The following is a 17,500-nucleotide window of genomic DNA, read 5'->3' on the forward strand; positions in this document are numbered from 1 at the left end:
GAGAGTCGCGCGTCATGCTCGCGCGACATGGGGCGGGGGTACTTTGGGCCTAAAAGATATACGGCATCCGTTCTGTCTGAGTCTGACTCCTTCTATCTACCCGTCCACCTGCCTAGCTGCACTTTGGTCTCGGACCATGCTGATGTCAGTCCGTCACTTATTAACCCGGGTGCGGGGACGCGCGCTGCCGCCTTGGCAGGGGGAATTTACCCTGCTATAGATTCAGCGTTTTATTATCTTGGCCATGCTGGCTCGTAGAGTGTTCCAGCTGGCAGGAGTGCCTCTTTGTCTGTGGCCTTGAACGTGTAAGCGAGGTCACCCAAGTCACTGGCCTTTCAAATACGAACTTATTTTAGTGGCCTCTGGCTGAGCGTGTTGGACTACGAAGCTCTTCGGGGACAGAAAAGCTGCGTAACACAAGACTTGTAGCTCCTCTGCTTTCTTGTGAGTTGCTGGCAACATCCTTCAATTGAGTTATACTTAATATCTCTTCCAAATAAGAGAGACGGGAGAAAGAGACATGCCCAGAGAGGCACTATAAGACAAGAGATAGAATAAAGAACATATGTTTGCTTGTTATTTACAAATATTCACTCAGAGCAACTGTCTACCATCCGACAGGAACCTTAAAATAAAGTTCTGAAGGTTTTTGCAGGCAGGGGAGAGAGAGAGAGAGAGAGAGAGAGAGAGAGAGAGAGAGAGAGAGAGAGAGAGAGAGAGAGGCGTGAGTTGGTCATGAAGTTCACAGTGTTCTTTCTCTTTTTGCTGTGCTGGGAAACCTTGATACGTCACACCTCTTTATCTCCCTGAACAATTATATAGACCATCTCTCACTCTCTCACACACACACATACACACAGTTCACTGCCTCAGGATAAGAGCTCATAGCTTTCCTTCCTCTATCTGAACATTTTTACCTAGGTTTCTTTCACGTCCAAGACTTCTCCATTTATATGTTGTCCTTCATAAATACAGAGACAGTGAAGGCAAATATATTTCTACTGTAGCAGAATTCTCAAACAGCATTAAATTACATTCAGTTAATTTAAATTATTATCTTTCTACAGCTTGAGTGATTTATGATTACACACAGGAGGATGTAATGCAAAAAACACAAGATTTCACAGCGTTTTTGGTTGGGCTTGTGGGAATATGTGTTTAATCTAAACAGACTGCCAAGGCAACACATCTGGGGAAGGAAAGCATGAAAAAGCACATCTAGTTCCACACCCCATTTATATTCCGCAAAGCACGCATCTCACATGCAGCCCAGGGACCCCTTTAGCTTTAATGGGATTAGTGCGTGCAAGGGATTTGTGACCAAGCAGTTTGTCCCGTCACTTATGATCACCTGAAATGGTGGGACCGAACACAGAACCACAGGATAACAGTTTTTAAAGGCAGCATTGCCCAGAGCTTGCCCTGAGCACCCACTGCACTGTATAGCTGAGTGTTTTCCAAGGCTAGCACGTCTGAGTCACCTTAGTTATCAGGTACTTTCTGAATTGCTTCTTGCAATGATGTGAACCTGTGAGGGAAGCAGGGTGGCTTTAACCCCAGTCCTAGCAACAGGAAGCACTCTGGGATACGTACACAATCATACAAGTGCAGAAATTATATTCTACATTTGAGTCTGTATTCCCTGAAGTAGTTTTTATCATAAATCGCTAGAGAATCTTTCGATCTCAACCTTTAAAAAAAAAAAAAAATCTAACCTAACACCATTTTTGGTCAGTTTTCAAGTCTCATACCTTCAAACCTGATTATATCAGTGTCAAATGCAGAACATCTGAGGAGCTGTGGTTCCAGTGCACGCAGGCAAGTTTTCTTTACAACCCTCAACTCAACTGCACAACACAATGTTCACCTTAACATATTCTCTGTGTGTAAACTCAGAATTAGCTTAAGCTATATGTAGTGTTTAGTTTGTTAACACTAAGTCAGTGGTGGGTATTCATCTTACACTCTACACGGTGCATCTAAAGGTCACTGCTAACAAACATCTCCAGAGCGCAAGTGAACAAACAAATTAAGATGACATCTTGTCCTGGGGCTGAGCTGATACATTTGACATGGGAGCTGGGGCATGAATCAGTCTGATAAAAGCAAGACCAGTTTGCTCTGGTGTTGTCAGCCTATGAGACAACACAGTCAACATACAGCATGTTCAGAAGGCTTGTCATTGCCTGTGTCAGTCCAGCACAATGCCTGGTTGTTTGGTTTAGAATTAGGTCAAGAAAGGTTAACCCAAGAGGCACAAGGACTACTGGAACAGTGAGTTTGTTCCAAACCCCTATCCTCAGTACCATGATAAAGCGAATAGTCCTCACATCTTAAAGAAACAATCAGGCACATGCACGTTCACCTGTTCAACACCATTGTGTAGAGATACGGGCAATATTCACTATCTGCCAATATTGACCATAATATGGTGAATGACGCACAGTACAGGCAAACATGCGGTGCCACAGAAAGGGACATGATGGAGCCAATAATGCTCATATTCAGCGTGGGGAAATCCTGCCAAGACATTTAAATGAACTACTTTACAGTTATTCTTTAACTAGTTCTAGTTTATAGAACAATTCTGACTTTCTACTTTACTGGATCCTATACCACATGACATGCTGACAGTACAATACAATGTACATCAGGGCTCTTAGGAGAAAATTTAAAAAATAAATAAATAAATAAATAAATAATAATAAAAAAAATCACACATTAGACATGTTGACATTTTATATTCAATTTTAATTTACAATGCACAATAACCCCATCTTGTGTAAAAAAAAGCAAGTTGCCCAGCAACGCTCATACTTCAGCAAAATATGCCAATCAAATGTGTAAAACACTGACACTTTTACTCTGAAAGCAATTTCTTTTTTTAAATTTTACTTTATGCATCCCAAATATGCTCCCACTTTAAAGCCTAATAAGTAGTGCATTCTTATTTCCAGAACAGTGCTAACCATGCATTAACTTTCATGCTATTTTCAAACCTTTTAAACCTATGTTATAGAAAATGAAATATACAAAAAGATTTGAAAAAAGATGCTTCAGAAGTCTCACAACCACCTTGTTTACATGTTTTTTCTTAAGATGTCTACAAAGGAAATTAAATGCTCTGTCTGGTGAGGCTCTTGCACGTAGCCTGAGGTACAAAAAAGTCCATCTACAAAAGCTAAAAAGATTGTTTCTGTCAGAGAGTCAGTAAAGGATAACTGGGGAACTGACCATCTGGCAGGAACAGGTGGAAAATACATCCAGTGAGTGAAAGGTTTAGAACTAATTAACTCATTAACATTAACCAAACAAGTAATTATACTGAACAACTATTCTGCTTTAATTTACTCGAGACTGTGATGCTTTTCTAGAGCTCATTGAAAATATACATTGAGGATTCCTCAGAAGCCTAATCAGTGAGTCAACAAATGCCCTCTCCCAGTGTCTGAACCTCCTTTACCCACTGAGACACACACACACACACACACACACACACACACACACACACACACACACACACACACACACACACACACACACACACACGCAGACGCAGACAGGGGCAGTGGTGATGTGGTGATGAAATATGTTGGGTTGGCAACCAAAACCCCAGACAAAAGTCTAGAACAACGCGACCATCCCATCCCACACCTCCCCATTTCTCTGTGCTAGTTTTGTAAGAAGCATTTGAGGCTCAACTGCTATTAACGGGACCACTGTCTGGCAATTGCTTTGATGCAACAGGCTTAGACCATTCAGGGAGTCTGGCTGTTCTGCTAAGGGACAGGAGAAGCACATCTGCTAAGGACCTTGGACTACTGTGGTGGGTCTTTAGGAAAGCATTGGGGAAGAAAATACAGTATCTACAATTCAACATATGAAATCTTTGATACAGCACTTTTTCTATGGTTCACTGCAAACCACAGAAAATCTGTGAAATATTAAAGGCCTGCAAGATGGAAGTTCTGTACTTGCTATCTGGGCCAGATTAAAAGGTTGCTTTATGTAGGACACAGATTTCATTAGGCTTGGCAGTCTGGTGCGACTAACGTACCTGCATACGTACATGATCGACTGCCTGAAATCTAAAACAGCAAATTACATTTATCCAAGTGTTACTCTTCAATCTAATTTGCATGGCCATGACTGGCCATGTACGTCAACATTTCTGCTTTCTCTGGCTCACTGACTGAATGCTTCCAGCACATTTCAAATTAAAGTTCAAAAGGTTCCAACAAAAATATCATCTTGTGCAACCTGACTAACACCTGGTAGTAGGTATTTCTATGGTAGCAATAACCAGTGTAAGCTGAAAGCCTCATGGACAGGGGATGCCCCTCAAATTAGCCTACAGGTATTTTGCAACTCACAATCTGGCTTTTCCCAAGATCAATTACCCTTATGCCTCCATCCCTCTTTTTCATGACTATCATCCTCTCTCCCTCTCTGTGTGCCTCCCTTTCTCTCTCATATATATATATATATATATATATATATATATATATATATATATATATATATATAAAGACAGACAGACGTACGCACACGCCCAAGCATGTTTGCTGCATTTACGAATCTGACATCCTGCCAAAGTTTGCTATGAAGCTGGGCCTGTAAAGCTTTAACAAACAACAACATGTGCTGGGTTAGTGACTCATTCTAATGTTGCCAACTGGCTTACTGTGATCCTTTAACTAACTTTCAAACATAGAAATCCTACCTCTCAGCATTTATAAGTGGTACTAGTGCTTCTTCATGCTCCCTCCAATACTTATATTACACACCGCATCAGGCAAAACCTTTGCAGACAACAAAGGTTAGAAAGATCATACCCTACCCAGAGATGGGAACAAATGCCAGGCTCCAATCCAAATGGCAAAAAACCCATCTGACCTCGACTCAGGAATTCCATACTCTAGGGGCAAAACTTCCATTTCTGAATGCAACAGCTGAAAATGCCTATAATTCTGTTGCCTTTTAAATATCCACACTGCAGTCTGAAAGAATCATAACCACTAATATAGTTTATATTGCTGCAAAAAAGACCTTTCGATACCTCTACCACGTAGGTGTTTTTCTTGAGTGCGAGGAAAATGGGAAATATGGGGGAAGGTTTCATTTCCCAAACTGGAAATGAGCTTTATAAAAGTTTTACAGTTTGGAGATAAAGGGACTTCAAATAATAATAATAATAATAATAATAATAATAATAATAATTAAAAAAAGGCTTAAACAAGATGGCCACCGCATGGCCCACAGTATAGTGAAGGAACCCTTAGCGATGGACTCTCACTGGCTGCTGTTGTTGTTGCTGCTGCCACTGCTGCTATTGTTGCCATTGGTGCAGAGGTCTCCAGGGGCGACAGCCACGGCAGGGGGCTGCACGTTATCTGCCAGGTTGTGTGCGTGCTCTAGGAAGAGGTCTTTGAGCACGCTCAGTTCCTTGCTGAGGAGCTTGATCTTGGCCTCCAGTCTCTCGTTCTCTTCCTTCAGCTCGTTGACGCGCTGCTGCGTGTCCTGCGCCTTCTGCTTGCTACGCATGCGGCTCTTCTTCACCGCCAGGTTGTTGCGCTCCCGCCGCTGCCTGTACTCGTCGCTGTCCTTGTCTGGGATGGGTTTCTTCATCTTGCTGGGGGGCGTGGCCTTTCCTCCTCCTTCGGGACTTACTGGGACAAGTTCAGGTACCTGGAGGGTGAAACGACCGCAGATCAGTACCGGGTGATGCTGTTTCGGGGTGCCCACTCGGTACAGCAGGCGCAGCCTTGGGGCATTTCATTTTAGCTATATAAAAATACAACACATTATAAAATTTCTCTGCATTGGGCAACAGCTTGGCAAAATGTATGTCTATTCACTGTTGTTTCACCTAAATAAATTACATGAAACCTGACATGACACCTTCTAGAAGAATCAGATCTGCATTTGTATGAGTCTACTGCTCTGTCTATATGTTGTCTAGAATGTAGACACCCCAGCTGGTATAATAACTATAATAACTGTAGCCCTAGCAAACTGTTGTATTAGCTCACTGTTAATGTGGGGAAAGGGAAACCTTCCAATACTGCCTGATGTTAAAAACACACTACCTGGTGTGTTAACGGTGAGAAGGTATGAACGAGAAGCTGTGTGTGTGTGTGTGTGTGACTGAAGATGAGGGCACACACGTAAGTGTGTGTGTGGATACACGTATGTGCATGTGTGTGCACGCACCTGCTGCAGTCCTGCTGTTGCTCCGGCAGAATTGGATGCACTGCTATGAGCCTGGTTCTGTATCACACTCACTCCGCTCTGATCTGTGCTGGTTAGTTTCTGCTGCAGCCGCTTGCTCATTTGGATCTACTGACCACTCTGACGTTCGCTCTCCCACCTGCACCTTTGATGCTGACCTTATTCTGGTGCTTGATGTGACAGAATATTGTTACAACTGGGAGACGGGAAGGCTGGCTGCCACAGGAAGAAACCAAGTGATTACACGATTCTGTCTGCAAAATAAAAGTAGAACAATGTCAATATATCATCATCATCATCATCATCATCGCCACAAGACATACCACAAATAGATAGCATGTTCCCAAGACATGAGCTTTGGCATACAAAATTATTAAACAATCCTGGGAAGTGAATTTCTACAAATTGCTACAGCTTCTATAACAGAATTTATTCACTAGGCTCTCTCAGCTCAAGACAAAGATTGTTAATTAATAAACAGATTAAAACGATTAATTAACTGATGAAAAACATAATTAATAGCCTAAATGGATAAAACACCAAAATCCTTCGTCTCATCAGAGTAAAAAATCTGATGCCCTAACTTAATGGAAATAGTTCCACAAAAACCTTTAATCCCCGTGTTGGGAGACATGTCCACCTGTGCCCACCAATCATTACCATGTTGCCAAGCAACATGTGACGAGCTCTCTCTCGCTCGAGCCCGACAGCTCGATCAAGTTGCTCGCGGTTGCATCATCGCGCGCCCTCCCAGGCTAACTCTTTGTGCCAAGGGAGAAGGGAAACTCCGTAGTCACGTACAACTTGGGATTCAAAATAATCCTCAAAAGTTTGGGTTTTTTTTTCCCGCACACATGCAAATTCACACGTTGTCTATTGTGGTTATAGACGGGCCGGTCATCACGTCAGACAACAAAGCCAAGATAAATCGCCAAGGCACGTCAGACAGCAACGCGGAACTTGGCCCAGCAGGAATGACGGGGAATACCGCTAGCTTAGCTAGGCTACTACGGAACCCCAGCACAAAAACAAACAACAAAACTATCATTCTGTGGGATGTCGATGTCGAATAGTTCGGTATCCTGTGGGTAAGATGTTTAACTGGGCTTAGTTTAGGTGTCAGCTTGTTGAACTGAGTGATCCAAGATAGGTGATCTTGCGGTTAAGTTTGCTAGCCTAGCTCGCTAGCTAGCCACATTCCTCACAATGACGTAAGACTGCTAGCCAGCTAAGATAACTTATTTTGTTTTGAGACACAGTACAAACAGTCCACAGTCACACATAGCCACAAAACACCAGTGGCTCGTTTTAACACCAACATTTAGCTAGGTTGGCTACCTCTCCAGATTCAGCCTGTTCATCACGAAAATTAAAATAGGAATTAAATATTTTGCAAGTCGATTTGGCCACGACGGGCAATAAAGCTAACCAGCTAGCTAGTTAGCCATCTTAGCCAAGAACCTGCCTCAAATCTCAATCCTGTTTCCTCGTGTCTTTCATAGAAGGACTTTCTACACGCCTTACCTTCTCTCGCGGTTTGAATTTTCAAAGTCGGCCGCTAAAATAGTCAAATAAGCGTGTCCTTCTTTTCGTTGACGGGACAGAAGCATCGGAGAGCTGTTATTGTTTAGTACTCTAAGCCGTGCCTGGGAATATTGCGAAATCTGTTGACCATAAAGGGAAATGTGTTTGCTCAGCCAACCAGCGAGCAGTATCGAATAGGATGACGAAATGCAGTAGTTGATTGAAAGCTTGTCCCACCAATAACATGGCAGTGTACTTTGAGGGCGTTTTTATGTAACAAGATAGTCCTGAGATCATAGAATGAATTTGCTGAGACAGAACAGTGTACAATAAATAGATTAATAAATAGTTAAAGCGTAATTGTCAGTTCGAGCAAAATATAGCCTATGCTGTCCTTTATGTGAGGAGATGTCCTTTATGTGTTATAGTAAAGCGCCAAGATGTATCAAGTCAGTAATTCTAACAGAAAACATTGCGTTCCGGGGGAAAAAAGAATAAAAATCCGGCAGCCTATTTGGTATCTGTATTAATGCTTTATACTACACATGAAAAATCAGATGCTTAGCAGAAGATAGTTAGCACTGTAGCGGAATTACAAACACCCTCGGTAAGGGTTTTGTTTCAGCAGACTGCCTGTTAGTGTGCCCTTCTCACCCCCAGTAGGTCATATCGGGTTAGGGTTCGGCAATGAACCCAAGGGTTTCAAAATGTGTATTTTAGATTCAACATCAAGGTCAGGCTTACAGATAAATGACTGTGCGATACAGAAAAGGCTATTAACCCATCTTTCTATTAATGTTCAGAATTTAATGGCCCTATCCGTAACGTAACGGCCATAGAGAAAGACCGCTAGATGCTTAATACATTTTACAATTGTATTTCAACTACCTTTATAGATTACTGTGGCTTTTAATGTGACTTCAAAGTGAGAATATTTCTTGACCAGTTTGTCATATATTTTGCCATATACTATCAAAGGTCCCTACAATAGACTACAATAGTCTATAGCCAATAGAAATACTGTGTATGCTAAAGCACCATTTCAATGTAATTTATTTTCACAAAATAACAAGGCTAATATAACTCGATAGCAAGACTCATGCTTAACAAACAAAATGGCAATTTTAAACATACTAGGCTATATTTCTGTGTAAATATACATTTGATCTTCAGTTTCACAAACTGTTGACCAGACTGTAATTCAAATGATATGCAAACCGACATCCTCGAGTCATCTCAGGTCGCTAAATGTTTCGGCTGGTGTGCCGCGGTGGTGTAGCCTGTTGTTAAGGTTCCTCTCCGGACTGCCGCCGGGGTCTTATGAGAAGGTTTCTCATTTACTAATTGGAGGCCTACCCTCTCCATTACAATATAAATAAGTGGTATAGACAGACATGTATTACGCTACTACACGTGTGTAATACACGTAATACACGTGTGTACACCTTTGCGAAGAAAAGTAGAAAAGTCCACTTTGACTCATTAAGGTGAATGACTTCCCACTCTGAAGAGTAGTTGTCCTAGTTTCAGATCATTCAAATTACTAAAAGTTGTTTGCTGCAAGGTATATTATTAAAAAAACAACAACAACATAATTTAAACTAGTAACAGTCTGATGAAAGATATACAAATACACGAAATAAACTATATATCAAATAAGATTTCCTTAGCACATTACTTTTTTTTTCTTTCTTTTTTTGTTGTTGCTCGGATCCCCGCAAGCGTTTTAGTTTGCGCGGAGCGCGCGCTGGGACAATAGAGGGAGCTCCCCGACTGCGGACACGCCGATTGGCGCGCGTGTGCTCGGGTGCCAAGTTCAGCTCCCGCGTTTGTCACGTTGTTGTGTTTTCTGCAACCGCCCGCGCTCGCACCGAGACGTGCGGTAGAATGTTTGCTTTAAGCCTCTGGGGGAAAATGGCCTGTAGCCTACGCAAACACGAAGATGCTTTCTGTCTATAGCTGATGTAAAATAGGCCATTAAGACCTTGCACACAGACCCTGCCTTCACATACAGTACTGCAATGCGTTTGAAATTCAGGCGCGTCGGCAGATCCTGACTAGAAATGTTTTTCATACAGTAGTGCTTTAATATATGAATATATTTTTCGTTTCTTAAATTCACATTTCAAACTCTAGAATGTTACTCATAAATATGTTTTAGTTTTGTGTTCGTTTAAATAAAAATTCAGGCAACATTACGCTTTTCGTTTTGGAGGTACTCAGACGTGACATTAGATTGCTATGAAACATCTACCCATTTCCATCTATATATTTTACCGCAGACTACAAAACGGGACTGCAGAAACGATTAGACGCCGATGTGTCTGAAGTGTTTTAGTGAATGGCATGTATGTCCGTGGCTAATAATTTCTTGTCTGTCAATTAACGGATTGCTGCAAATTCTTTATTTAAAAAATTATTATTAGTTAACTGAATTTGCTAAAGAGATTGAGGATAATTAAAAATACAAATCAATTTCGTGATGCCCACTTTCTAATTCGCGTTTTGGGCTGCTCTTGAATATATATATATATATATATATATATATATATATATATATATATATATATATATATATATATATATATATATATATATATATATATATCAACACGAAGCATACCGCACTATCGAAATCACGCAAAAATTTTCTCAAAAGTGCACAGGACTCATGGTTATTAAGTGAATAATAATGATCACATATAGGTTTGTTATTACTGTGCGTTAAGAGTTGACATGGATACCGTTAAATCCTGCATCGCGCTTCTACAGTGGAAGATAGCACTCGGTGGTGTAGTTTTGTAGATGTACTCTGATACTCAGCACACATGATCTATAACTGCATTGTTAGATGGACTGCACATTAGGCTACTGTGTAATAGCGTCGTGAAAGCAGAAAATCAACGACGACGGGATTACAAATTTTCTGAGATTTATATGAAAGTTAGTTGAAGTATAATTGAAAACATCACCGCAGAATATTTCACTTTGGCTTGAGAAGTGGTCAATACTATTAATTCGATATATAAAGTGAATCATTGAATAAGACTGTGTGATATTAGTATGCATTAGTTTATCTGTTCCTTAATAAGTGCTCTCACGGCTGACACAGGGCGCGGAGACGCATTAGGACCCAGGATGCGCCCGCCTTCCAAGCTCTAGAAAGTATTGCTTTGCTATAAAAGACCGTACGTAGGGCTGTTGCGCGACAGATGTGAGGTACACAAGCAGAGTGCGAAACTTCTTTACAGCACGTTTCGCTTTGCAAGAAGACGCGACTCCGCTGAGCGCTACATACGTCGCAGTGAGTGAAATCAAAACAGGGCTACCGGAGCTTTCGCTGGGACAGCTGGCAAGTTTGCTCTCTAGAAACTCGCCGAGCCAGCGCGGCTTTTTTCCGGTAGTGCGACCAAGCTGGATTCTCGGAGCTCTTCACCATGTCTGGCGGGTTTTAGATACTCCATGGAGCAACCAAACCTGTACGAGGTAGCCCCTCGGCCCCTGGTGAACAGCCTTGCGCAGAGCCAACAAAGTGCCTACTGCTATAAAGACACCACAGCCGCTGGAGATCTCAGCGAAATTTGTGAGAACGAGAATTCCATCGACATTAGTGCATACATTGACCCAGCCGCTTTTAACGACGAATTCCTCGCTGATTTATTCCACAACAGCTCCAAACAAGAGAGGCTCAAACTGGCTAGCGGCGAATACGAGTACCCCCATGGTGCCAATGGCGCACCGGGGGCACAGCAGATGTACGGGTGCATGACCACCTACATGGACTCTTCGAAACTGGAACCGATCTACGACAATCCGTCAGCACGTATGAGACCCGTGGCAATTAAACAAGAACCGCGGGAGGAGGACGAGCTCGGTAACTCGCTGCCATCGGCATACCACCACTCTCAACATCACCCGGCGCATCTGTCGCACCTACAGTACCAGATTGCGCATTGTGCGCAAACCACCATGCATCTCCAGCCGGGGCATCCGACACCTCCGCCGACTCCCGTCCCCAGCCCGCACCATCAGCAGAACAGCCTTCCCGGCGGATCCATGAAAATGATGGGCGGCGGAGACCGAAGCAAATCCAAGAAACACATCGACAAGAACAGCCCCGAGTACCGCCTGAGGAGGGAGCGCAACAACGTAGCCGTGCGGAAGAGCAGGGACAAGGCAAAAATGCGCAACGCGGAGACTCAGCAGAAGGTGATAGAACTGTCGTCGGATAACGAGAGACTGCGCAAGAGGGTCGAACATCTCACCCGGGAACTGGAGACGTTACGGGGTATCTTCAGGCAGCTTCCCGACGGCTCGTTTGTCAAAGCTATGGGCAATTGCGCCTAACGGACACAAACCGGAGCGTGATAGATTTTTCAAGTTGTGTTATCGTGTCTGCTGGATGTACTAGATGTGACAGATACTGAAACTGTTTCTACAGAAGCCAGGCAGCTGTGGTATATACATGTGCCTTTTGTACAAAACGATAAGCTCATCTCTGCACACATTTGAACTGTGGACTTTATGGTTGTTTTCTATGTCCTCCGTGTAAGAATGTGTGTTAGCGCCGCGAAACATATCAGTGCAGCTAGTCTAGGGCATGATTTAACTTTAGCAGCTGTTCATGTAAACGTACCAACTTTTATACTCCCCTGTCAGAACCCTTAATCTCATGCGATTTGCCTCTTGAACTACATTAGAACTGCAAAGTGCACACAGCTTTTTATTTCTGATTTCTAAGTCATAAAAAGTGCACTGAAAACTTTCCTGCATTTCCGCTTCTGAAATTCAACTACGTGTGTATGTAGGTTACACATCATTCACGGTGTGGTAGTTTGTGATGGAACTGTTTTATATGTAGGCGGTTAAATGGACTGAAAAAAAAAAAACATGCCAAAGCAAAGGATGGGAATACAATCTCTTAAACTGTGGTATCTGCCATTTGGGAGACAGATTATATGCACTATACGACCTGATGAAGCACATTTTGTTCTGAAAATTTGCCATAGGCTAGGTTCGGGTACTGATCAGTAAAACGCCTGTGAGTGTACGCTTTTTAGAGTCCGAGCTTTGTATTTATGCAGTACAGTTCATATCAAATGTGAAAGGTTGGCCTTTCTATGCAAGGTTTGTTGAGGTGTTCGGAATGACTGCGATCATCCTGTGCTTTCTCTCCCGGTATGCAGCGAAGTGCTGTTTAGCTCATGTAAGAACCCTGTTTTTCTATGAGAACTTTCTCTAAATTTCAGTGCCTTTCTAATCTTTCTCTCTTCATCGTCATCATTGACATTACCTTTTTTGGATTATTTCAATATTTTAAATATACAGCAAGGAAAAGGAAGCACTTTTACAACCGCCATATTGCAAATGTTATATGAATGTTAAAATACTTGTCACTTGTAAAATAAACATTATATATGCCCAAAAATTTACGAATTATAATAAAAGAACATTGTGTTACTGCTGATATCTGACTTTGCGTAGTCTTAAAAAGAATGATTTCCTCAAGGCCTATAGATGAGTGAATGAAAATGTTTTTATTGTGTTATAACATAAAATTCTTATCATATGTGTGATATTTAGAAGGCTACATAAGAAAGGGGGAAATGTTGTTTGTTAAGAACCGTCAATACATATTGCTAATGTCACTTCGATTTCTAACTTCGTGAAATTACGTTCCTCATCGAAAGATGGCGCTTCTAAGTCGTTAACTTTTTTCTAACGGGGTTTGTACAGCCAACGCTTCGTGTCCACAACAAAATTATTATGAAACAAAACATAAACTAAATTGGATTGATTATAGTAAAATGCAGTATTGTTTATCAATAATTACCCTAACCAATTAATATAGCGACTATTTCCCCTTATTTTGCCACCTATACAAAAAAGACCAAAGTAAAACCGATACGAAAATACATTTTCTGTTCGCTTTAACCCAATGAAAGCTCAATCTACATTCGTAATTTTACTGTGTGGACATACAATCATACATTTATCAAGCCTCCAGTTCATACCATTAACACTAAATGCGTTCAACTCTCGTGGTAATTAAATGCAACACCTGCAACAATAAACTGCTAAAAGCAATTTTTTCTTCAAAAACTTGAACTTTAAATGATAGACTAACGTGATCAAATTGGAGTTCCCAGGGACCCCCAAAACATCAACTCTGTTGAAGTGGCACAGTTAGCGCTTATAAGTGTGTCAGTAGACATTACACATACTGGCTCATTCACATCCCTGATAACTACTATCTCCTGGCTGTTCGTCAGGAGAAGTGATTGATTAGGCACTTTGTCCTGAGCTTTGGCTTGATTAAATTGTCATTGTATAACTAGCTATTGAACACGGCTGATATCATCACCTCGATGGATGCGCTCTCAGATGAGGAATAGAGAGAGAGAGGAAGAGAGAAACTTTGTGTGTGTGTGTGTGTGTGTGTGTGTGTGTGTGTGTGTGAGAGAGAGAGAGAGAGAGAGAGAGAGAGAGAGAGAGAGAGAGAGAGAGAGAGACGGAATGAAAATCTCTCTCAGCCCTTTGGAGACTTAATTCCTTCATTTGCTGTCATTTGCTGTGTTATTACATAAAAACATTGATGTAATTAAATGTCTGGCCTCTCACCAGCTCTGCGACAAACCAGTTCACAATTATAAAGCATGTGTGAGGTGACTTGCATACACTAACATACACTGAGGACATTTTGCAGATCCACATATGTTTCATCGCAAAACCAGGAATCTTGAAGCAGATCAACAAATGTTGGATCAGCAAAGATTTAGCCTAGTTTTGTGTTTTCACTCTATCTCAGACTTACTGTGTTCTTTCTATCTATCTATCTATCTATCTATCTATCTATCTATCTATCTATCTATCTATCTATCTATCTATCTATCTATCTATCTATCTATCTATCTATCTATCTATCTATCTATCACTGGCTCTCCCTCCTTCTACATTTTACCCCTGCTAGTTTGGTAAGCAGGCCCATTTTCTTCCCATTCAACCTCACATGTAAGTGATACTCACGCTCTCTCTCTGTGTGTGCGTGTACATGTGTGCATGTGCACAGGGTCCATGCTTGTACCATTGTGTTCTTCCCTTAGTTTCTCTCTCTATCTCTCTCTCTCTCTCTCTCTCTCTCTCTCTCTCTCTCTCTCTCTGGCTCTTTCTTATACTCGGTATTCAATCTGTTTCTCACTAACTTTCCTGTGTTTCATGTTCTCTGATTCTCTCTCTGAGTGCCTCTTCTCTTCTCTTCTCTTCTCTTCTCTTCTCTTCTCTTCTCTTCTCTTCTCTTCTCTTCTCTTCTCTTCTCTTCTCTTCTCTTCTCTTCTCTTCTCTTCTTTCTCTTCTCTCCTCTTCTCTTCTCCCACGCTAGTGTGGGGTTCCTGTAAGACTTTCCGCACAGATGTTCGAGCGCTTCGGTACAGCTTGTAGCCAGGGACAAATCAACAGTGTTTAAGTCTGTTTAATGACATGCAGCCCGATGACGTGCTGCTTGGATATGTAACATCTTGATATTTAAATGAACAGTGATGTGGGTCACACATTCACAATGGTGAACTAAACAAACATGAAGGCACAAACCTCCAGGCCCCAAACATGAATATACACTTTATACCTCCGTGTGTTGATAAATAACTCTCACTAAGATTTCTACAGCTCCTTTATAATGCCAACTTCTGCATTTCCCAGTGTATAGCTTGGCACACTGCCTGTTACGTGTTTGATTAAATGCCATATCCCGACTGGCACGCCAGTGACTAACAAGCAGGGTTTGGACAAAATTTGTGAAGTTTCATTCACCATCCATATCCATGCGGCCAGGAGAACGTCTGCTTGGTTGGACTGCTGGTTAGGAGCAATACACTTGTGGGGATGCAGGTATGTACCAGTGACCAAGTAAAGACCTCATCCACCTTGCAAGAAGCACGTACACCTGTCCACCTTTTCTGGTAATGTGGTGAGATTTAAACACCACATTTGAATTCCTTTGATATTTACATTTACAGAATTTAGCTGACACTTTTATCCAAAGCGACTTGCAATTATGACTGAGTACGACTTGGGCAACTGAGGGTTAAGGGCCTTGCTCAGGAGCCCCAGCGTGGCAGCAGCTTGGCTTGAACCAGCAACCTTCTGATTACAAGTCAAGTACCTTAACCACTACCTATGATATGTGTGAAAAGGAAACTAGGTTTTTAAAATTGTCTTAATGCAAATAAAATTAATTGAAACCTAAATGTACAGTAAAATGTCTTAGTCCCAGAGTGGCATTATCTTAGTGATTTACCTAATAGTCTTATGTCACTCTTATGTTTACCCAAACCAGTTTGGGAAGATCTCAGTAATTGTAGACTAAAATGCCTCTAGTCAGCATTTGACTCTTAGCATTTTCCATAGCTGACGGTAATCTACGTCCAGCTGTCTCAAGTTCCACAAACAAATCTGAGTCCACTGTAATTCTGTTCGGAACACCATGGAGTGGCAGGGAACAGTAGAGCCTGCAATCCAGTACAAGGTAACAGGTTTATGGTTACACTGAGGTTGGGGGTTTATGGAATTAGACCAATGGTTCAGAGTTCTGGCTCTGGACTCCACACTCTGGGCATTTTTGGGTGTGTTTTTTTTCTTCTTTTTAACACACCTGATTCGACTCAGCTCCTAACAATGAAAATACATTAGGACCGGGAGAAACATCCACGGGACCGGGCACAAAATACCGTAAATTTATGCTCCAGAACGTTTCTTTTGTACATCGAATTCCATTTAAAATGGAATTCCGTCAATGTGTATGTAGGTCCGGACTTATACTGCACTTATTCCATAGAGCACGGGTGTTCCACTTGCAGCAGAGTGAGTGCGTGAGAATCGCAGGCGGGCTGGACTGGCCTCACTCCCCACCGGATGGAAGACATTACCCGCCGTGCTAATGCATGGCCACACCTCTTGCTGTCTGATCTACAACTGACCCACCTCCCCCCATTTTCTGGCATCTGATCTTCCGCGCTGCAGGAATCCTCCTGCGGTTTACCTCTCCAACTGCATGCTGTCCAGCATTCACACGGTCCTCAGCAGACAAGTAGGGTTTGGCTAGATGTTGACATGAAGTACTGCTTTGCACAGCTATGTTTTGTGTTTTGAAACAGTGTTTCCCTTCTTTGTCCTGAAATGTTCATTGCACTGAATTGCAAAGTGCACGAGAGTTATGAAGAGTATGAATTTAGTCATAAAAGTATATAAAAATGTAATTGGCCTATTTTAACAATGCAATAAAAGCTTTAGAAACCAGTCTTAAACCTTTGAAAATCAGTCTTAGCATGTCCTGATCCCCTGGCGAATTCTCAAAAGCCAAAACACAGGAATATATTTATTGAAGCCAAAGTCATTAATGCATATTAATCAAGAAAATGTATGTATCTACTATCAAATATCCACTCAGAAGAATTTGTAACGTTATTGATTCATTTTGTGCATGATACTTGAGCTAAACTGATGATATTCCTTCCTTGTGAATTCCTTATGACAGAACTTCAGCTTGGCTCTTTTCTATGTACACAGTGTCTTATCAATGTCTGACTGTACTGAGAGATATGTCAAGTCAAACAGGACTGTCAATAACTCTTTGTGTGTGCATGTGTATATGTGTGTATGTGTGTGTGTGTGTTTGGGGGGGGACACACATATGTTTAACTGTACTATTTGACTATCCACTTCTTTATTTGTCTTCTGATAAAACGTTAAC

At 41.7% G+C, this 17,500-nt stretch overlaps 2 protein-coding genes across 2 annotated transcripts; one reads left to right on the forward strand and one right to left on the reverse strand.

Annotated features, from left to right (window-relative positions):
• Window positions 1-4,510: 4,510 nt before the first annotated feature.
• Window positions 4,511-7,897, reverse strand: cebpg (CCAAT enhancer binding protein gamma). Its single transcript, XM_027032407.2, has 3 exons — window positions 7,756-7,897; window positions 6,214-6,485; window positions 4,511-5,688 (listed from the first exon to the last, which is right to left on the reverse strand). Exons 2-3 carry the CDS (start codon window positions 6,331-6,333, stop codon window positions 5,293-5,295), a joined length of 516 nt encoding a protein of 171 aa, XP_026888208.2. The 5' UTR covers window positions 6,334-6,485; window positions 7,756-7,897; the 3' UTR covers window positions 4,511-5,292.
• A 3,071-nt stretch (window positions 7,898-10,968) lies between these two features.
• Window positions 10,969-13,222, forward strand: cebpa (CCAAT enhancer binding protein alpha). Its single transcript, XM_027032408.2, has one exon. The coding sequence runs from the start codon at window positions 11,218-11,220 to the stop codon at window positions 12,100-12,102; it is 885 nt and encodes a 294-aa protein (XP_026888209.2). The 5' UTR covers window positions 10,969-11,217; the 3' UTR covers window positions 12,103-13,222.
• Window positions 13,223-17,500: the final 4,278 nt, after the last annotated feature.

Source organism: Electrophorus electricus, chromosome 21, assembly GCF_013358815.1.
Source record: "Electrophorus electricus isolate fEleEle1 chromosome 21, fEleEle1.pri, whole genome shotgun sequence".
NCBI classification, from domain to species: Eukaryota; Metazoa; Chordata; class Actinopteri; order Gymnotiformes; family Gymnotidae; genus Electrophorus; species Electrophorus electricus.